General features: G+C 42.2%; 4 protein-coding genes across 8 annotated transcripts in view; 3 read left to right on the top strand and 1 right to left on the bottom strand.

The window, feature by feature from the left end:
- LOC128431094 (uncharacterized) overlaps positions 1–22,398 on the bottom strand; it is an 870,493-nt gene that overhangs the window by 25,230 nt on the left and 822,865 nt on the right. The window lies entirely within an intron of this gene.
- The window catches only part of LOC128431095 (histone H4), a 317,773-nt gene that overhangs the window by 4,050 nt on the left and 291,325 nt on the right, over positions 1–22,398 (top strand). For 3 of the 5 annotated variants that reach the window (XM_053417322.1, XM_053417323.1, XM_053417321.1), the window contains exon 2: positions 278–589. In XM_053417322.1, the coding sequence (XP_053273297.1) occupies positions 278–589 (312 nt within the window). Of the gene's footprint in view, positions 1–277; positions 590–1,595; positions 1,859–22,398 lie in introns of those variants that run through there. The other 2 variants (XM_053417319.1, XM_053417317.1) reach the window with 2 other exon arrangements.
- Positions 2,357–2,731, top strand: LOC128431109 (histone H2B). Its single transcript, XM_053417337.1, has one exon. It carries the CDS (start codon positions 2,357–2,359, stop codon positions 2,729–2,731), a length of 375 nt encoding a protein of 124 aa, XP_053273312.1.
- On the top strand, positions 17,974–18,570 carry LOC128431117 (histone H1-like). Its single transcript, XM_053417344.1, has one exon. It carries the CDS (start codon positions 17,989–17,991, stop codon positions 18,568–18,570), a length of 582 nt encoding a protein of 193 aa, XP_053273319.1. The 5' UTR covers positions 17,974–17,988.

A 22,398-nucleotide genomic window follows, 5' to 3' on the forward strand; every position in this document is an offset into this window, starting at 1 on the left:
AAGCCTTTTTCACAGGCACTATTCCTACCTGACGGAAACGTGCTACAGTCCTACTGCTACACAAAACTGATAAAGTGTCAGACTTTAATATCCACCGTCCTACATCCAAACCTGTGGAGGCGCCAACGCACCATAGACTTAATTATCAGCGGCCATGATAATCCACAGAGGAAGAAGACGCCTGCCTCTGTCTTCTACCAGGTCCTCAGTCAGGTCATGAATAGCTGTGGTTCCCGCGAAGTAGTCCATTCACTAAATCTCATCTTACTAAAGAAAGATGTCTGGACGAGGAAAGGGAGGGAAAGGGCTCGGTAAAGGAGGCGCAAAGCGTCACCGCAAAGTTCTGCGTGATAACATCCAGGGGATTACCAAGCCCGCCATCCGCCGCCTGGCTCGCCGTGGCGGAGTGAAGCGTATCTCCGGTCTGATCTACGAGGAGACCCGCGGCGTGTTGAAGGTTTTCCTGGAGAACGTGATCCGCGATGCTGTCACCTACACCGAGCATGCCAAGAGGAAGACCGTCACCGCCATGGACGTGGTGTATGCTCTGAAGAGACAGGGCCGCACTCTGTACGGCTTCGGCGGATAAACTCACTTTCCAACAGCTCAACAACACAACGGCTCTTTTAAGAGCCACACACCGAGTCAATGAGAGCTCACATCCTCTGCTCAACACATCAGCCGTTTTCAGAGAATATGTCTTACAATGTCAAGATTTCGTAGTTATGTTATATCAAAACCTCAAATAGTATAATTATTAATCAGTCTATTTGGTCTTAAATATCAAAAATATATAAGTGACATTTAGAAACTGTTAATATTTATACAGTTTTATTATACTGTTATTTATATATACATGTATGTGTGTATATATACTATAGTGACATCAGGCAGCCAACAGATGTAATGCCTTCCAGATATGTGAATCGGAACAAGGTCCACTACCAGTTGAACTCTCCTCCATGTCCTGTCAGAAGCTTTGTTTTCCAGTAGCTCAGCTTCTCCTGTTTTATTGATCAGTTGAACACCAAGTTAAGTTTCAGAGTATAATTTAAAAAAACTACATTGTTAAAGTATCGTTTCAGGACCATGGACAGAGCTGTTTGTTTAGGTGCTGAGCCTCAACAGTTTGTTGCTCTGAATGGATGTTAATGGAGACACTATATCAATACACACTAAAATAAAACACAGCACTTGATCGGTTGTGTAACCAGATGTTACCAGAGAGAAACTTTGTATTATAACTGTGTCCACTGTTCTTCAACAAACTCACTTACCAGATTGTTCATGGTAACGCTCCTCACATATCACTGTGTTGCTCTGAGCGAGTGAGTGGGGCCCCAGGGCCTTTGTGTGTGTGTGTGCTGTCTGGGATTGCAGCGCCTGCACTTTGAAACACAACGTCTTCTAATGAAAGTCTATCTGAGTGATGTGGGCGACTTCTAACCGGCTGAAATCTCTGTGTACTGTATTAAACAGGTCTTGACGCTGCACATAATTGGACTACACTATTCAGAGGCTGCAGGCAGGACCACGTTTCTATTGAATTTGTCTAATTTAATAGATTTAAAATAATAATGACGATTATAAAAAAAATGTGACAAATTGATCACAATATCTTTTCCCTTCTTATCTTTGGGAGGGCTGTTCCCTATTGGCCAGCTACACCTGTATATGTTCCATGCACAAAGGAGCCGATACCAGTCCTGCTGATGGGTTGATGCTCTTCTACAACACACAACAAACCTTCTTGCTCCTGCACGTTTGGGTGTTCTATCCTGGAGGAGCTAGATTATCTCTGCTACCTGATAGGACTTCAGGGACCGCCTCATGCTACAGGTAGTGAAAAGGACACTAGCAGAACACGAAACTTCAGAAGGTTCAGTCGGGAAGGATGAGGAGAGACCCAGACCAAAACTCATGATATTCATTCACAATCACTTGGGCTTCCTAAATGGACAGATTGATGAACCTGAAGTCGAACTGACTTGGTGTTTTACTGTGACCATTACGTGTTCCCTTTATCATTTAGAGCTGTGCATTTATCAGGTTGCTTTGGTTCAGATTGTTTTAAATGATACTTATGTGATACTAACATGAATCATAATAAGTTTCAGACATCTTGCATATCTTAACCCCCCAAATGTTCCCGTTGAGCTCAACAGTTCAACCTCTGTCCGCAGCAGAATAATAGACTCATGAATATGGAGACACTCCCACGTGCTGTTACACTGGCGCTCCACATTCAGCCAATGACAGAGAGGGAACGGCACATAACGATTTGCATGTGATGTGTTCAAATACAGTCTGGCCACCAACGTCTGTATTCATTTGAACGGAAACAAATCTCGTGACGATGCCTGAAGTAGCGAAGCCCGCGCCCAAGAAGGGCTCCAAGAAAGCGGTGGCGAAGGCCCCCGGTAAGGGTGGAAAGAAGAGGAGAAAGTCCAGGAAGGAGAGCTACGCCATCTACGTGTACAAGGTGCTGAAGCAGGTCCACCCCGACACTGGGATCTCCTCCAAGGCTATGGGCATCATGAACTCCTTCGTGAGCGACATCTTCGAGCGCATCGCCGGTGAGGCCTCTCGTCTGGCTCATTACAACAAGCGCTCCACCATCACCTCCAGGGAGATTCAGACCGCCGTCCGCCTGCTGCTGCCCGGGGAGCTGGCTAAACACGCCGTGTCTGAGGGCACCAAGGCCGTGACCAAGTACACCAGCTCAAAGTAAACCACTCTGCGGAGACTTCAAACCAACGGCTCTTTTAAGAGCCACACACTTTCTCTATGGAGACAAATTGTCCTCGCTCTAATGACATGTCCATCCATATGTAAACAGACACTCTTAACTAATGTAACTCTGGTCATACAATTGAAAATAATCCTGTTGAATACATTCTAAACACCCTGCATACCTTTACAATTGAAAATAATTGTTTTTAAATCAAATTGCAGTTTTCTACTGCAGGACGCGTTCTCTCTCAAATCAGTGATCTGTAATTCATGAGGTGTTTTTTCCCCCCTGGTGGTGATAATTGTATTTGTAAAGAAGCGTATGAAATAATTGCTCCTCAGGGTCAGAGGGATAGATGTATTGTTAGAACTATGACTGCTATTTCTCAGTGCTTTCTTATCATATATATATATTGGGCTATCTTCCATGGCCAGGGGAATATAATTTTGGTTATCCAGCTGCTGTGATATCAGTTTTAAAACAGGTCTTTGATTACTAAACCATGGAGCTAATCTCCCGAGTGTAATTTACGTGTTGTTACCGACACATGACTGCGACTTTAAGGTCAAAGGGAAACATTCTTTAAAGTCGTTTACAGTATTACCAAGCATGACAAATATACATTTTTTGCTTACTACTCTCTCTGTGAATATTGAACAACATTGAGTGAAAAACTGTGGTCAAACCAATTTACATTTCTCCCTTATCCCTCCTGTAATCCTCAATTTGAAATAATTATGATTCTAAATAAATTATAATAGCAAATTGTAACTTAAGAGTAATATAAAGGTGTGTTTTTTTATGATGTACTACATGATTAAAGTATTTTTGAATGATTCAAAGAACATGTTAACATGCTACTATTTACCCACAGCAATGTACACACTTGTGTACATTTTGCATACACAGTGTGTTTGTTGACACTAAAGCCTTCATTTTTAATATGAATGTGTTATTGGCTATACAAGTCTGAGAAGATTTGGATTATTGATCAATGGGTAACATATGGACAGGTTGAAAGATATCTCACTCATGAGACAAATAGTTTTTCAAAAACATTTGTCAAGTTTTAATGATTATTTTACACAAATAATGATTCAAATAATATACATAAACATGTATCCTAGTGTTAATGTGAAGAGCCAAAGTTGGTATTTATTAAATCAGACAGCAGAGAAAATGCAAATACCACTAAATCATAAACATATTCTGCAAAATAAATGATACAACCTGTTAACTTTTTTGTAATAAATGAGAGAAATGTGCCACAATATCAATTTGATCCCTGCTTGAAGTGAATATTTAGTAAAATGTATTATTTAAACATGGATATAAAATTGAGTCCTAACTCTAGAATGGCTCTCCAGCCTCCTCAGCATGACACATCCACGGCTCTGATAGGAAGTCTGGCTCAACTTCAGCAGGAGCCTCGGCCATCCTGATACTAGTGATATTTGTGTTCATAGCATTCAGTAATACTTAACCTTTCTCATCACGAGACTATATCAGTGGGGTATAATTGTTCTGTCGATGAATGCCTGTAATGCAACCATTACAATTATGTTCAAGGCTGCAAAGATTTCACTTGTGTATATGGGCTCCATCCCTGGGAGACATGTTTGTCTTTCAAAACAATTGGAATGTTTTACCAAAGGCACCTTTTTAAATAGCTTAAGCTGTTTACGCCGAGTAGATCAGTTTGTCAGACGAAGCTAAGTCATCTCATTTAAAATAAATATTTGATTTCGTTGCAGCTCTGACCATGGCTCTATTTGACACGTGAAGTGAAAGCAGCAATATTAATCTATTTTAGATTAATAGCAGGCCGGGTCTTAGCTTGCATACTCTCCAATGTGTATTCTTTAAAGAGCTACTAATGTTGCACATTAGCCGTCAAAACTGGAATGGTTATGATGTGTCAGATGTTCTTGTCAGTAATTGAGGAAACCAGTGTACATCTGGAAACCTAATATAAATAAGACGTACTTCAAATTTCAATATGCCTTATGCAAATGGATCCACGGCATTAAAGGAACATGCTTTTATCTGTCAAGATGAACAAAATTAATAGACAAACAACACATGTTAATATTTGTCAAATGAAAAGTAATGTGGCTATAACAGATTAAATGATCCCTCAACGTCTCATATGCTACATGATGCAAATCTTGGGGAAGAGGTAGTGATAATTATTTATTACAATAATTACTAACTATTATTTACAGAGTAATGTTTTCCTAATTAATAACTCTGATGATAGTTTTAATGAAGCTGTAAAGTCATTTTTTTTTTTTTAAAGTTAGGTGATGTGTGTCCGGTCACGTGTGGGATTATAGACGTGTTTCACATAAATGAGGTTTTCATTCAAAACATTGACCAGGTCCTCTGTTGTATTAAAGTGCCCCAGTACACATATCAGTGATCCAGCATGCACAACACCAGGACCATGAAACTGGAGCAGCAAAATGGAACTCAGCCATCATTATTATTATTGTATACATTTCTTCCTGTGATTCTTCTGGTGTGACAGTGATGAGGCTGTCCTGAACAACAGTGCATGGAGCTCTGTCGCCATCTGAATGGTTTGAATTCCTCCATTAAATGTTTTGAGCATTGAAGTTTACTCTTGTTCCTAAGACGAGCATGACTGATCAATTCAACCAGAAGCTCCACTTGTTTTCTGAGCTTTCGACCACTTCTCAGGCTCTTCTTCACTGAACTCAAATAGCTTTGGCCTCATCAGGTGAGCTGATGAGGCCAGATCATAATACTTTGCCGTCTTTAGAGACATGCACACACACAACCATTTATGTCATACAAACCTGCTCGCACACACTGAACACACATTAATTATATAATAATTTAAGCAATGGTGACGATCAGGAACTCAACTAATAACAACATCTGTCCTTCACCGAGTTGCCCCTCAGGCTCAGAGTTCTATTTGAATATAATGAGGCAGGTCAGCTGACATGGGAAGCTGTCATTGGTCAGTCAGAAAAAGAATCAGTCAGAAAAGAATAGCAACACATGTAGTGGCTCTGTGTGAATTTATATATCATCTAAATGGCCGTGTGTGTATAGTATTCATGTTAATGTCTGTTAATCTATTTGTATTAAGACATTAGACAGATAATTTTAGCAACATGATAGATTTATTTAGCTTGACCATAGATGTATTATGGTTTTATTACCATTCTCTCCATGGAATGAGTAATGTCGACAACACTTTCTTAATTGTGGTAACACAATATTTTTTTGTATAGTTGTCTAGATACAGTCATCTAATTTTTCACCTACGTGTGTTTCTGCACAGACTTGAAGCGTAAAGCGGCTGCACTCTGCTCCACAACATCCATTCAGGGCATCACACTGTTGAAGTGCAGCACCTAAACAAAACAAACATCTCTGTCCATGGTCCTGAAACAAGATTAAAACAATTAAGTATTTTTTTATTATACTCTGAAAAATTCACTTCGTGTTTTAATCATAAATCTGAGAAAAAGCATCACCTGGAAAAACTCTCTACTCCCTGTCAGTAAATTTAACAACATAACTTTCCCTCTGTTGGTGTTGCAGTGTCTGATGACAGTTCATCAATACTTTAGTTTAATGACAGCCACTGATCAAGTTGATGCAGCTACAGAGCTCATTTCTATGACTCAAACGAGTAGCTGCAATAAAACAGGAGAAGCTGAGCGACTGGAAAACAAAGCTTCGGACAGGACATGGAGGAGAGTTCTTCTGGTAGTGGACGTTGTTCCGGTTCACAGAATTTGGAGAGCAGCTCCATCTGTTGGCTGCCTGATGTTACTGCAGTACAGCACAGTTATATGATGTGAAGCCGAAATTGACATTTTTCTAAGCAGCTGTCACTTATATATTTAGCAAGGAAAGACACAAGGAAACTACGATAAATATAACAACAAAGGTACAATATTTAATAAGTATGGGATATGAATTCGAACGGATATCGCTTAACATAATTTTACATGAGTAATATACAGTGCCTTGCATAAGTATTCACCCCCCTTGGACTTTTTCCCATTATGTACTGTTACTAACTGGAATTCAAATAGACTTAAATAAACTTTTTCCCGTTTGATCAACAAAACATGCATAGTACTTTGGAGGTGCAAAATAAATTTTATTGTGACACAAACAATAATGAGAACAAAAAAGTTGACATCTGTTGGGTGCATAAGTATTTACCCCCCTGTGTCAATACTTGGTAGAACCCCCTTTCGCTGCAATTACAGCTGCAAGTCTTTTGTGGTATGTCTCTACCAGCTTTGCACATCTAGAGATGGAAAGGTTTGTCCATTCTTCTTGGCAAAAAAGATGAAGCTCAGTCAGATTGGATGGAGACCGTCTGTGAACCGCAATCTTCAAGTCTTGCCATAGATTCTCTATTGGATTGAGGTCTGGGCTTTGACTGGGCCATTTTAAGACATTAACATTCTTTAATCCAAACCATTCCTTTGTAGCTCTGGCTGTATGTTTAGGGTCATTGTCCTGCTGGAAGATGAACCTCCGCCCCAGTCTCAAGTCTTTTGCAGACTGCATCAGATTTTCTTCAAGGATTTCCCTGTATTTGGCTCCATCCATCTTTCCCTCTATTCTGACCAGTTTCCCTGTACCTGCTGAAGAGAAGCATCCCCACAGCATGATGCTACCACCACCATGTTTCACTGTTGGGATGGTGTGCTCAGGGTGATGGGCAGTGTTGGGTTTTCGCCACACATTTTGCATTGAGGCCAAAATGTTTGGGTCTCATCTGACCAGAGCATCTTCTTCCACATGTTTGCTGTGTCTCCCACATGGCATCTGGCAAACTCCAAACGGGATTTTTTATGCTTTCTTCTTGCCACTCTTCCATAAAGGCCAGATTTGTGGAGTAGACGACTAATAGTTGTCCTGTGGACAGATTCTCCCACCTCAGCTGTGGATCTCTGCAACTCCTCCAGAGTAACCATGGGCCTCCTGGTTGCTTCTCTGATTAATTTTCTCCTTGTCCGACTCTTCAGTTTGGGTGGACGGCCTCCTCTTGGTAGGTTTGCGGTTGTGCCATATTCTTTCCATTTTCTTATGATGGATTTTATGGTGCTCAGAGAGATGTTCAAAGCTCTGGATATTTTTTTATAACCTAACCCTGCTTCATATTTCTCCACAACTTTATCCCTGACCTGTTTGGTGAGCTCCTTGGTCTTCATGATGCTGTTTGTTCAGTAATGATCTCCAACAAACTCTGAGTCCGTCACAGAACAGGTGTATTTATACTGAGATTAAATTGCAGACAGGTGGACCCTATTTACTAATTATGTGACTTGCAAATGTGACTTGTGAATGCAATTGGTCGCACCAGATCTTTGTTAGGGGTTTAACAGTAAAGGGGGTGAATACATATGCACTCAACACTTTTCAGATTTTTATTTGTAAATAATTGTGAAATCCATGTAATATTTCCCCCCACTTCCAAATGATGCACTATTTTGTGTTGGTCCATTACATAAACTCACGATGAAATACGTTTTAATCTGTGGTTATACCACCAACAATACTTATGCAAGGCACTGTATATGTCCCGGCTGTACACACATCCTGCATACTCTTATTTGCTTGTCGTGAATTACTCTAAAGTACTCCGCACCCAGCGCAGTATTGAATCTGGCTGAGTACGGCTGTGATTGGACCTGATTATTGAATTTTAGCTTGAGGAATCTTGTCACGTCCGCCACGTTGGTACTCGACCACATCCTCCTCTTGATTGGTGACACAGCCTAATAATATTTTGCATAAGGACGTCGTTTTTAAGGTTACCTATGTGTATAATTTAAGCTTGTGTAAATACAGTTACAATACTTAGAAAATAAAAATATAAATACATTTTGTAGTTTTCTAATAAAAACAGTCAAATGTAGATCCCATTTGGAGTTTCACGGGTAAAAAGCATTGTAGCCGATGCAGTACAATTTAAGTAAATGGGAACTCCTTCAAACGAATAAAATCAATTTGGGAAAACACTTTTAAACTACAAAGGATTTCATTAGTCAAGTTATTCTATTTTGTTGTCAGTTTGCTTTAATGTCACAGTGTCATTGATTGCTATGATGTCTAAGATTCCTTTGATTTCTATGCCTATACCAAATGTACCGGTTGCAAAGCTGAAATATTTATACAATCTGAGGAGAAACAAGGTGTTTTGCCTTTGCCGAAAAAGAAGGTAAAGATTACACCATGAAACCCGTCTCACACCATGATGTAAGACACCATCCATAGGCAATACCATTACTTTTCTTCATATTTATCCTATTCTTATAATTATGCCTGCATAATGATGTTTTAGTATTAAGTATTAAGTAGCCCCTTAATGAAATGGCTGTTTGAAACAGAAGTAAATCTGTAAAGATGAGTGTCACAGCCCGGCTCACGACTGTGACAATGAGGGAGACGACACGGGTGAACTGTCACTATTTCAGGATATTTTTTTTTTTTTTTTTTTAATATTTTTTTTATTTACATTTTCCATTTAAAGAAAAAACAGACATAACAAAAACAACAACAATAATAACACCCCGGCTCAGACATGTAAAATGAAATTGAAAAAGAAAAACAGCTGTGACTTTTGTAAGCACACATACACAGAGATGAGTGCATAGACAAATATACAGTAAGGCTACCAGTTACTTGTCATCTGTCCTGGTTTCGTCCAGGTAGGCAAGGAAGTGGCCCCAAATGGCCAAAAATTTTCCAATTGAATTAGTCCTTGTGAACCTGAGTCTTTCCATTTGTATGGTTGATGCCATGTCAGCCAACCACCTCCGAAAGCAAGGGGGAGACATCGACTTCCACTCCAGTAAGATTAGCCGTTTTGCAACAATCATCCCCAGCATCAGAGACTGCTGCATTGCTGCAGGTAGGCACGCTGTAGTCTGTGAGCAGCCAAAGACTGCAAGTTCAGCCTCCGGTCGGAAGAGTCTCTTATAGGCCTTGGAGAACCAGTCAAATATCTTGTTCCAGAATTCAGTCAACAAGGGACAGAGCCAGAAGGCGTGAGACAGTGTGCCCTCCGACCCCTTACACCTGTCGCACAGCGGTGAGACAGAGGGAGCGATCCTGTGCAGTTTGACTTTGCAGTAATGAAGACGGTGAACAACTTTGAACTGAATCAGCTGATGTCTGCTGCTAACTGAGCAAGATTGTATCATAGCTAAACACCTCTCCCATGTTTCTGCAGACAGCTCAATGCCTAGCTCTCCCTCCCAAGCCTGCCTCACCCTGTCCGTGGCAGCCCTGTTGCAATCATCAAACAAACGCACAAATCTGGAAATGAGATGTCTGGAGTCAGGGGGGCCCCTTAAGATATCGAAAAGTACACACTCCTTTGGGAGAGTTTTGAAATCAGGGATTTTGGATCGAACATAGTCTCTGATTTGCAGGTAACGAAAATGATGCGAGTGTGGTAACTCAAATTTTGCCCGCAATTCATCAAAAGAAGCGAAATGCCCATCCACGTACAAATGCTTTATGGAAGTAAGGCCCTTCTCCCTCCAGGCATGGAAAACTCTGTCTGATGTTGAAGGCATAAAGGAGTGGTTGAAGCAGATAGGTGCATGTACAGATGTCATTGGCAGACCCAAGGCTTTTCTCACCTGGTTTAATATTTTAACAGCGTTTTTAACAACAAAACTTTGACTCCTTAAAATGGCTAGCTTCTCTATTTTGCAGAACAACAAGGCAGATAAAGATGATCCGACTACACAGTTGGCCTCCATATTCAACCAGGAGGGGGCCCCAGGGGCCAAACTGCCTGGAGATTCCAGTTGCCAAAACATCAGTGCCCTAATGTTGGCAGACCAGTAATAATGTCTGAATATAGGTAGACCCAGTCCTCCCTCTGATTTGGCCTTTTGTAAGTGGGCTTTTGAGATCCTGTGGTTCTTATAGTTCCAGATGTATGACAAAATTATGGAGTCTAGTTCTTTAAAAAAAGCTGATGTGAGGAAAATAGGAAGGTTCTGACAAAGGTAAAGAAACCTGGGAAGGGAGACCATTTTAATCGAGTTAATACGGCCGATCATAGACAGGGGCAAGACCTTCCAAGCCTCTATATTACCCTTAAGCTTAGCCACAAACTCTGAGAAATTTAATTTGAATAGGAGTCTGGGTTCCCTGGGTATTGTCAGGCCAAGATATGTAAAGTGGTCTTTAGCCAACCTAAAAGGGATATTTTCTAGGAAACCGGGCGTGTAGGTGTTGGAAAGGGGCATAAATTCACTCTTTGCCCAGTTAATTGTATACCCAGACAGCTTTCCGAAAGAGGTAATCAGTTCTAGCAAAAGGGGAACAGATTTTTCTGGCTCTTTTAGGCCTAATATGACATCGTCTGCATATAGACTAATGAGCATTTCGGTACCTCCCACCTCCAGACCCACAACTCCCGGATGGGCTCTTATTGCTAAGGCGAGGGGCTCCAGCGCAACAGCAAAGAGGGCAGGCGAGAGAGGGCAGCCCTGCTGTACCGAGCGACGTAAAGGAAATGGTGCCGATCTATCACCATTAGTTAAAATGGAGCACATCGGGTCAGCATATATCAGTCTCACCCAAGATACAAAAGAGTCACCGAACCCAAATCTGTGCAGGGATTCTAACATATATGGCCATTCGACCTGATCGAAAGCCTTGTGTGCGTCTAGAGACAAAATTGCTGCCCCATTGGTTTCCGTGTGATCAACATACATAGTATTAAGAAGGCGTCTGACGTTGGAAAAGGATAGTCTACCGGGGACGAACCCTGTCTGATCAGGATGAATTATTGACGACAAATATCTATTTAAGCGACCAGCTAATATTTTGGTTATTATCTTCCTGTCAACATTCTGGAGTGCAATAGGTCTGTAGCTGCCTGGGTCTGTTTCCTCCCTGCCCTTCTTCAGAATGAGGGCGATATTGGCCTCATAAAGCGTTTTTGGTAAGATTTTGTCTCTTTTAGAACTCACCATCATCCTGAGCAAAAGCGGAGCAAGAATGCCACCGAACTTCTTATAAAATTCGCAGCCGAAGCCATCAGGCCCGGACGCTTTGCCTGATGGGAAGGATTTAATGGCAGATACTATTTCTTCCAGTGTAAAATCGGAGTCTAGGTCATCCCTGGCCACATCACTAAGTTTAGGTGTTTCAAGAGAGTCAAAAAAGTTGGCCAGGTCAGAGTGGGTGGTATCACATTTAGAAGAGTACAGCTTACTGTAAAATTCTTTGAAACGATCATTTATCTCTATAGGGTCGGTCAACAGGGTGCCTGCCTCAGATTTGATATTGTGAATTGCCCTGGAAGCCTGCACACCCCTCAGCTGCCGCGACAGGAGCCCCACGGGTTTCTCCCCCAGCTCAAAATGTTTTTGTCTCAGTTTCAGAAGAAGGCTGTTGATTTGTCCTCCTAGGATGCAGTTATACTCATATTTGAGCTTAACTATCTTGTTGTAGTCTTCAGAAGACATTGAGGTTCGATATGTCGCTTCATAGGTGGGAAGAGTGTTCCTGATTTCTAACAAACGCTTCTCTCTCTCTCTTTTAATGGCAGATTCATAGGAAATTATGTCTCCACGAATAACGACCTTTAGAGTTTCCCAAAGAGTAGAATCCGACACCTCACCGTTGTCGTTGATTTCTATAAAGGTTTTTAATTTGGTAGTAATGGCTTCCACAAAGTTACCATCGGAGAGCAGCAGAGGGTTAAAGCGCCAGGAGTAATTCTGTTTAGGGAGAGAGAGGTTTAAGGACATCGACAGGGGACTGTGATCCGAAATTAGTATATTATGGTATTTAGTATTAGTGACAGAAGGAATTAGACGTGAATCAATCAAGAAATAGTCTATCCTGCTGTACGACTTGTGGACATGTGAGTAAAATGAGTAGTCCCTGTCTGTAGGATGCTGAATCCTCCAAATATCCACTGCATTCCTAGACTTAATCAAATCGTTCAGGACCTGCACAGACGTAATTTTTGGAGGTGGACGTGACGACAATCTGTCCAAGTAGGGATCTAAATAACAATTCAGATCACCTCCAATTATTATATTAGAGTTGGTGGCATCTGGCAACAAATCAAAAACTTTTTTGAAAAAATCAGGATCGTCTACATTCGGACCGTAGATATTCAAAAATATTAACGGAAATGAATTAATAGTCCCAGAAACCATAATGTACCTGCCGTTGGGATCTGTATTGAGTGAAGTGAGTTGAAACGGGATATTTTTCTTGAAAAGAATAGCCACCCCACGAGCGTGAGAGGTAAACGACGACAGATAAACCTGGGATATCCAGCTACACCGCAATCTACGCTGCTCAGTTGCCCCTATATGAGTCTCCTGCAGGAAAATTACATCTGCAGATAAAGATTTAAGATGTCGGAAAACCTTGTCCCTCTTAGTAACATGACCCAGCCCCTTAACATTCCACGAGACCACCGTGACATTCCTGCCTCCCACTGCTACTCTATCTTGGGCCCCCTGCATATATAAGTAATGAAAAAGATGACATAAATGAGCAAAAGCATATTAACCATTGTAACTTGACTGGCAGAATTACAGAAAAATCACACAGAAAAACCACTGACACTGACATGTCTGAGCCATACACAAAAACACCACCCCTCCACCCCCACCCCGCCTCGTGCCTACCTGAACCTGGCACGTAGCATCTTACCTTAATCCTAACAGGAGCTGCTGGCGAGTACAGTAGTCACTACTAACTGTGTTACCGCCATCTCCCCTCTCCGCGACATTATATAATATATAAACAAAACAACTGTATAATACCGCAATAATTAAGTAATCAGAACAAGGAGTGTGACTAAAACTAGCACCCCAGAGTGAGAGAACATGACATCACTATAAATGGGCCTTCGTAATGGCAGATATATGTAAACAATGTACACAGAGAAGTCTCAGTGTTGTGAGCGGTTAATCAGCCGCTTTGAAGAAACAGTTGTCTCACCCCAGCGCGGTTATAAGTTGAGTGAAAGGTGTTAGCGCATGGGCTCACTTCCCCTGGTCTAGGTTGTTCCTTTCCAGGAACCGCGCTGCCTTGTCCGGGTCCGCGAAGATCATGGGCGCCTCACCATCCCGGGAGTAAACGAAGAGCTTGGCCGGGTATCGTAGGGTGTGTTTCACACCTCCGTCCCGCAGAGCCTGCATCACATCTCGGAAGGCGCGACGCTGGGCCATCACCTCGCTGGTATAATCGGGAAAAAGCAGCACCTTACATCCTTTATACTCCAGTGGCTGCTGTCTGCCAAGGCGGAGGATTAGATCTTTATCCTGAAAGTGGTGGATACGTGCCAGGATGGTGCGCGGTTTAGCTCCGGCGGCCGGCTTCGGTTGAAGGGAGCGGTGCGCCCGGTCAACTTTAACTGGGTGCGGGAAGTGATCAGCGCCAAGCAGCTTGGGAATTAGCCTGGAGACGAACTCAGTGGGTTTACCCTCTTCTTCACCCTCTTGTATCCCCACGATCTTGACGTTATGTCTCCGAGAGCGGGCTTCCAGATCCTGCACTTTAGCGTGAAGCTGAGTGTTACACTTCGCCAGCTCAGAGTGTCTGGCCTCAAGTGTTACCATGCGTGCGTCAAGTTCAGTGACAGCCTGCTCCTGACTAGCCACACGAGCTTGTAGCTCCGACTGTGACGCTGCCAGTGCATTGAACTTGGTCTCAAAAGCATCGAAACGCTCGTTAATGCAGCGCAGGACCGATTCGGACATCTCCTTAAACATGGCATAAGTCTTGTCTGGTGGTGCATCCGGCTGGATGGGAGAGTCTTTGTCGGTCTCGATGTTAGCACTAGCACTAGCTCTCGTTACGGCGGTTTGCCCCTCCGTGGTTTTGGGTCTGCTGGGAATGCTCGGCTTCGGCATGTTGCGTTTTCAGCTCAATAAAGATCTTAGAGAAACATATATGTTCACTTCTACAGCTTGTGAGCAAACAGATGCGGTATTAAAATAGCTTTTCAAAGTAGCGGAGAGGAGCACATGCGAAACACGTCTACATCGTCCACATGCGCACTAGCGCCCCCCGGATATTTATTTAACAGAATAAATTATAAGCAACAACCAAAGTCTCCAAAAACAAAACAGAGAAGGGTGCTGGCGTCCGGGAGAGCCAACCTCTTGCCGTAGGGAGAACGAGAGAGAAAGAGAGAGAGCCAGAGAGAGACGAATCTGGCCAGCCTTTTAAAGGGCAGAGCACACCTGGCCGAGATGTGCTCTGATTGTTGCTGATTTCCACTCCCCCTACCGTTTTGGGGAAGAAGGAACAGGGACGCCTAGTTTCCAGGTGAGGGTGGAAGGGGTCGTCACATCAATAAGTTCAGAGAGAGACTGAGATGACTGTGTTCAGGACCTCACTGGGCTACTTCCATTATATCTCTCCTCTCTCATCACCTGGAATTGTAATAACCTCAATACCCGCTCCCAGAGCTGGCTCTCACTATATCTGCCTTGGGTTAACACTAACTTGGGGAAGACAGCTTTCGGCTATAAGGCACCCTACATCTGGAATGAGGTCCAAAAATCGTTAAAATTGGCCTCATGTATTTCATTAAAGGAGTTCTCGAGTCTTGTTTCATGTAGGGCCGGCTTCTCCTGCAGTGATGTAACTGCTAGTTGGGTTAAGCTTAACCATAGTATTATAATATTTATTGAATCGTTTGGGTTGATTTATGACCTTTTAATTTGTATTGCTGTATATATGCACATTTATTTATTTTATTCTTATTTATTTATTTCTCAATGTTTTACTCTATTGTACCCTTGGCACCATTGTAACTGAGGGTCTTATTCCTCAATGTGTTTTCCGAGGCTTAAATAAATCAATCAATCAATCACTGACTAACTACATACTGAATAACAAAGATTGTTACTGAATATATTTGGAGACATTTCAAAGTAAAGTCCAACATTTTCACTGTTTAAAATTGTTCAAAGTAAAGTCAGACATTTTCACTGTGGAATAGATCATTTCAGGATACTTCAAAGTAGACGCAGACAACTGGTCACATCGAAAGAGCGTGACAGCGCAGGAGAAACAGGGACCTGGCCTCAACATGAGATAAACTCAGTCGGCGAACTTCCAGCTCCATTCGTTTAAGTTCCCCAGGAGTCACATCCTGGAATTTTGTGTCAATTACTCCAGTTTCCACCAGATTATCACGAGGATACTCCAGACATTCTCCTTTAAACGTTTATCCCCGATATCCATCTTGAAATGATCAGCAATTTTAATTAATTGATCACACGAACAGCGGTCTAATAACTCCTCTGACGGAGCACTCAGAAACTCATCCACAGTAGCCATGACTGAAAAACACAGCTGACCTGCCTGAATATTAACATTTAACTCTGTGCACCGGCAGTCACACTCCTAAAGCTGTACACAGCAACACGTCACTGCAGCGCTGTCCCGCTGACTGCCTAACCAGAAACTGATTAAAGCCCCCCCAGTCTCCAGGTGCTAGTTGTGGTGGGTATTTATGCACTGAATCCCGCAAACCCGGCGAAGCAACCAAACTGGCGACTCCACCTGCAGCCTCGGACGTGCTCCCGAGACAACTGCTCGAACCACTTTCACACCACACTACCAAACCCCAACGAACTCCAAAGGGAGTCCGCCCTTTAGCCTAACCGGGACAGAACAGCAGCCACTTACGACAGTATACGGGCTCACTCGAGTTAAACGACACCAGGAAACACCCGGCACAGCAACACGGAGAAACAAGCCAACACACAACAGCGTCAGTTCACGTACCCGAACATCTCCCACACAAAACAACTACGCCGCTCATTCACAAAAACACTAGGCGCACAGCTGACTTGGTGTGTGACGTCACACTACGCTCACACATTACCTGATCACAGGTCTCACTCACAAAAATCGCCTTCTCCACCTATCCAGTCTTTCACAAATGCGGAGGAAAAGCGTGCACCGGACGAGCCCCCATTTGATCACGACTGTGGCAAGGAGGGAGACGACAAGGGTGAACTGTGGCTCTATTAGAATATTTATTAACGGAACAAACAACAAACCAAAGTCTCCAAGAATTGTCGCTGAAGCCCACTCCATCTGTAGCTCTGGGAACGGAAGAACAGCGACACCTAGTGTCCAGGAGAGAAGGGGTCGACCCAATAAATAAGGTCTGTTTTAATGGTTAAAATGACATGTTTACACGCTGCAATTTACACAAACCCTTTCACATACTGGACACGTGTGTACATTCTGGATAAACAAAGTGTTTGTTGACACTAAGGCCTTCATTTGTAATATGAATGTGTTATTGGCTATAAAAGTCTGAGAAGACTTGATCTATTGATCAATAGGTAACATATAATGAAAGGTTAACAGAGATTTCTCACACACGGGTCAAACAGTTTTTCAGAAACGTTTGTCAGGTTTTAATAATTATTTACACAAATAATGATTATCATTATATACAGAAACATGTAGTGTTAATATGATGAGAAAAAGTTGGTATTTACTAAGTAGAGAAACTGCCAATTCCAGTAAAGCCTAAACATTTTCTGAAAAATAACTGATGGAACCTGTTGACTTTTTGTATTAAATCAGACGAATGTGCCCCAATATTAATTTAATCATGGCTTGAAATGAACATTTGATCAAATTCAACATGGATATGATCTGTATCACTACTGACTCTCCAGCATCCTCAGGATGAAACGTTCACGGCTCTGATAGGAAGTCTGGCTCAACTTCACCAGGAGCCTCGGCCATCAGCGGTGTGTTTGCTTCCTGAACAATTACTTGACTTTATTCCTAAGGGATCCTCAGCAGGTGCTTGTTTTTACTCGGTGTCTCTGAACAAACATGTGCAGCAGCTAGGAAACGGGTTTTGGTGGAGCTGTGGTGCTTTTGAACTCATTTTAGGAGAGAAACTAGTGAGAAAAGCCGCTGAGCAGTGCTGCTCACCGCGATGAACGGGTCATGTTTGGAGGCTCCACCGACCAAATGCAGAGAGCATCAGAGCTCTTCATGACTTCAACATGAAAACCAATAAGTCCGCTACCTGCTTCCTCACTGTCAGCCTCCAGCACCGCTCACCCACTGAGTTTTTACTCGTTTGTCAGTGAGGAGAAAACACAAGTGTCTCTGCGTTCACACTGCACACTGGAGCCACGGCTCGACTGAGTCTCCACGGTTCTCATGGTGTGTTCAAGTACCACCTCCCGATCATAAACGCAAAGAGAAAGATGGCAGAAATCGCTCCAGCTCTAGCTGCCGCCAAGGTTAAAGCGGCCAAAAGAAAGGTCGTGAAACCGAAGACCGCCGGCCCCAGCGTCAGTGAGCTCATCGTGAAGGCCGTGTCCGCGTCCAAGGAGCGCAGTGGTGCGTCAGTGTCCGCCCTCAAGAAGGCTCTGGCTGCCGGAGGCTACGATGTGGAGAAGAACAATTCCCGCGTCAACACCACCATCAAGAAGCTGGTGGTCAGCGGGACCCTGGTCCAGACCAAGGGAACCGGGGCCACCGGCTCGTTCAAGATGAGCAAGAAAGAGGCAGTGAAGAAGGCCGCTCCCAAAGCAAAGAAGCCCGCCGCCAAGAAACCCGCAGTGGCTAAAAAGCCCAAGTCAGCGGCAGCCAAGAAGCCAGCAGCCGCTAAAAAGTCCCCGAAGAAGGTGACGAAACCAGCAGCGGCCAAGACGCCTACCAAGAGCCCCAAGAAGGTGGCGAAGAGCCCCAAAAAGGTGGTGAAGAAGGCGCCTGCTGCCAAGAAAGCCCCTGCGAAGAAGGTCGCCAAAACTAAAGCGAAGAAGGCAGCAGCCAAGAAGAAGTGAGCTGTCCTCACTGTGAAACATGTCCATCCTGGTAAAAGGCTCTTTTAAGAGCCACACACGTCTTTCCACAAAGAGCTGTTTCCTCATCATTCATCACATCAGACAGCGTTCTTAACTACAGGGAGTCTAGATAGATTGAGCAATATTATATGTCATGTTACAATGTTCAGATTAAGAAGTTAGTAAATATCAAAACATCAAATATTATAAAACATAGCTTTTAACTCTGTGAAGGAGTAGCCTACTCCTACCTACACACATGCATCATGTAACATGATGTTCAGCAATATCGTCATTACTTCATATACCATACTTTTTAAACATTAGAAATATAATTACAAAACAGACACTGATTATTCTGCACTTTGAGTAGATTGTTTTTTTTATGAACACCAGAAGAATCTCAATCCTGTAATTCTGAATGCTGAGATTGCGAGCTGAACCCAGACCGTGGATGCAGTGTGGCCAATTGTATGATCCAGATTGAACCTGATCGTTTATCCAGAAGACATCAGACCCCAGTACTGCCCCTCAGGTAGACAGGTAGGACTGAGTTTAGAGACATAAAGACCCGGACCAGAACGGAACCAGTGAATCTTCAAACACACACTATACTGGGAACTGAACATATACACACACACTGAAAGGACAGTTATTTTATGAGAATTATATAATTTATTGTGTTTTTATTATGTTATACTGTTTTATATTGTGATTTTTTGGTTGATTGTTCAATAAATTGGTAATTTGTTCAACTTGTTCTTTGACATAAACGAGTACTCAACGATTATATATATATATATATTTATGGGTCTAGTATTAGAAAAAAGCACTAAATATCGACCTAGATTCCTATATATATATATATATATGATATAAATAATAACAATAATAAACAAATATTTCTTATAATTACCCTGATGGTAATAGGTTATATCATCTCTTCTAATGTAAGTCAATCTTACGTGCTGTTCTTTCATATTTAGTCAATTGTACCTGTTGCTCCTTTATATAAGTCAAATAATCAAATAACCTATGGTATCAAAGGATCCAATTATCTATGTGACATCTAAGGATATGATCTTTGAATTGATTTGAACAGTGTTACGTAATATATATATTATATATAATATAAATAATAACAATAATAAAACAAATATTTCACAATCACTCTCACTCCTCCTTTTCTTAATATAGCAGCTCCCCTCATGTTCCCATCACCATTGTTTGTATACACATCTCCCATCTATTCGTTCTGCACTTCTCTCATTTGGATTTCAAATCACTGTGTTCCTTGTAAACATATGTCATAATAGCTCATCCCATATATCTGATGTATTTTGTTTTTCAGCCCCCTGGTATTTAATGAAATTAGTGTTAGCATTATTAGTATTCTTGTTTTCAATCTTTATTCTTACTCTTACTTTTCTTATTTATCCTCCTTTGCCTCGTTCTGTCTTTTCCTTATTGGTGTTACTTTTCCCATTAATTCCATGTCTGTTTCAGATCCTGGCGACATAGACGTTGCCTAGGGATGTTCAGCGATATCGCCATTACTTCATATACCATACTTTTTAAAGAGTCTGTCTTAGTTGTTATATTTATCGTATTACCTCGTGTCTTTCCTTGCTAAATATAAAAGTGACAGCTGCTTAGAAAAATGAGAATTCCGGCCTCACATCATGTAACCATACTGTGCTGTAGTAACCTCAGGCAGCCAACAGATAGAGCTGCTCTCCAAATGATGTGAACCTGAGTAAAGTCCACTACCAGAAGAACTCTCCTCCATGTTCTGTCAGAAGCTTTGTTTTCCAGTAGCTCAGCTTCTCCTGTATTATTGCAGCTGCTTGTTTGAGTCATAGAAATGAGCTCTGTAGCTGCATCAACTTGATCAGTGGCTGTTATTAAACTAAAGGGATGAACTGTCATCAGACACTGCAACACCTACAGATGGAAAGTTACGAGGTTAAATTTACTAACAGGGAGTAGAGGGTTTTTCCAGGTGATGTTTTTCTCAGCTTTATGATTTAAACATTAGGTACATTTTTCAGCTTATAATTAAAATATACTCTCTCAAGACCAACATTAAACCTTAGCTCACCTGATGAGGCCAAAGCTATTTGAGTTCACTGAAGAAGACCCTGAGAAGTGGTCGAAAGCTCAGAAAACAAGTTGAGCTCTTGGTTGAACTGATCCAGAGTCACGCTCCTCTGAAATAATTATAAGATATCTTAGCAAAACTTGATATGTACATGCTTTTATTTACGTTTGATACTCGAATTCTGAATTCTTAAATTAACTTTTACATAAAGAAAACCTGGCACATTTTACAGTTTAATTCAGATCACACAAAAAACTTCAGACAGTGTGCTTTGATGACTCAGGCCAAATCATAGCCAGGCCAGATCAGAGGAAACTAACATACATCTAAGGAGAAACTTTTCAAGGGGATTGCTGGAGGAAAGTGCAGAGCTGGGAGTCAGCTTGCTAACAAGGGAGCAAGGGGTGAAAATAACCGAACGAAAGACAGAAAAAAACAGAACGAAAACAGCACGGACTGCGGAGAACGGGTGTGAGTGAAGACGAGAGAAAGAACGGAGCATGAAGTTAAAAAAAAAGATCACAGATCACAGATCAATAGATTCTATATCAGCTGATCAGACATCGCTGAACCCTCTCTTCTTCCTCATCCTTCCATTCGCACGCCCCTTGCCACTGTCACGGTAGTATTTATTTATTTAGCGCATCGGACCGATTCCCTCACATCTGTGGATCCTCAACTCCTCTGGCATATTATTTGGAAAGTTTTTTTCAGTTCCTGTAAGTGATCTCCAGTGCGCTCTGTGCGCCTGATGGCACAGTCACGTTCACTGCAGTGATTTGATGAGACACGCAGTGTTTGAAGATATTATTAAAACCTATGAATGACTCGGCTCCGTAACTCCACGGTTAAATGGAATCTAAACGTAATTTGCTGCAAGTTTTGTTTAAATTAAAAGGTTCGAGTGGAACAGATATGTCGCGCGAGCAAAACTAAGCTGTTGGTTTTAATGTAAATGATGAAGTGGATCAATAATCTGACTTCAGTTCACCACCTCACGTCTGTGTCGCCACTTTCCCGTCTCCAAAACGTTCGTACGCATGGGTCAGAGTTTGCGTGGAAATACGCAACGTTTGCGTGAGAAGTGGCGTACGCACGTTTCAGCCCCCGCAACGGTTATAAATGAGACCCCCTGTTCCCTCCCCTCGTTGCTCCTCTCTGCCTATTTTCCCTCTGTGCCTCGTTTGACCAGCGGTGGAAGTGTTTGGTCCGTGTGTCCTCTCACTGGCATTTTCTTGTCTGTTCTCTTGTTGTCCGTTCTTCACTTCACTTCTTTCATCTCCTCCTCTTGCTCTGCCCCTGATTGTTTTTACGTCTGTCTGCTCCTTCTCGTTTGTTGCCGTGCTGTCCGTCTTTCGAGGTTAAACAAAAAAATCGAAATTTCCCCCAAACAGCAAGATATGTCAGGGGATTGTTGAAAATAATAAACTCTTCTTTTTGAACAAACGAAAAAATGACAATACATTGACGTAAAAACGTATTTTACTTGTGAAACAGACACTTAAGTTTGGCTTTTTTCACTGCTCTTGCCATCTCACTGTGACGACCTCAATGGGCGTGTTCAGGGTGGTATGTCTGTAAGCGAATGACTCCACCCACAATACCTATTTATACATGTAAATAAATCAGGTGAAATGTTCCGTAAAGAGACGTTAAGATACAATTGTATCATAATATTGTGTGACAACCCTGGAGTTGTCCAGCTGTGGTGTTGTGCTTGTGTGTGT

The sequence above is a fragment of the Pleuronectes platessa genome, chromosome 24, assembly GCF_947347685.1.
Source record: "Pleuronectes platessa chromosome 24, fPlePla1.1, whole genome shotgun sequence".
NCBI classification, from domain to species: Eukaryota; Metazoa; Chordata; class Actinopteri; order Pleuronectiformes; family Pleuronectidae; genus Pleuronectes; species Pleuronectes platessa.

What these genes read in the sequence shown, in the direction of transcription:
- LOC128431117 (XM_053417344.1), top strand. Translation starts at nt 17,989, where the DNA reads ATGGCAGAAATCGCTCCAGCTCTAGCTGCCGCCAAGGTTAAAGCGGCC.
- LOC128431109 (XM_053417337.1), top strand. Translation starts at nt 2,357, where the DNA reads ATGCCTGAAGTAGCGAAGCCCGCGCCCAAGAAGGGCTCCAAGAAAGCG.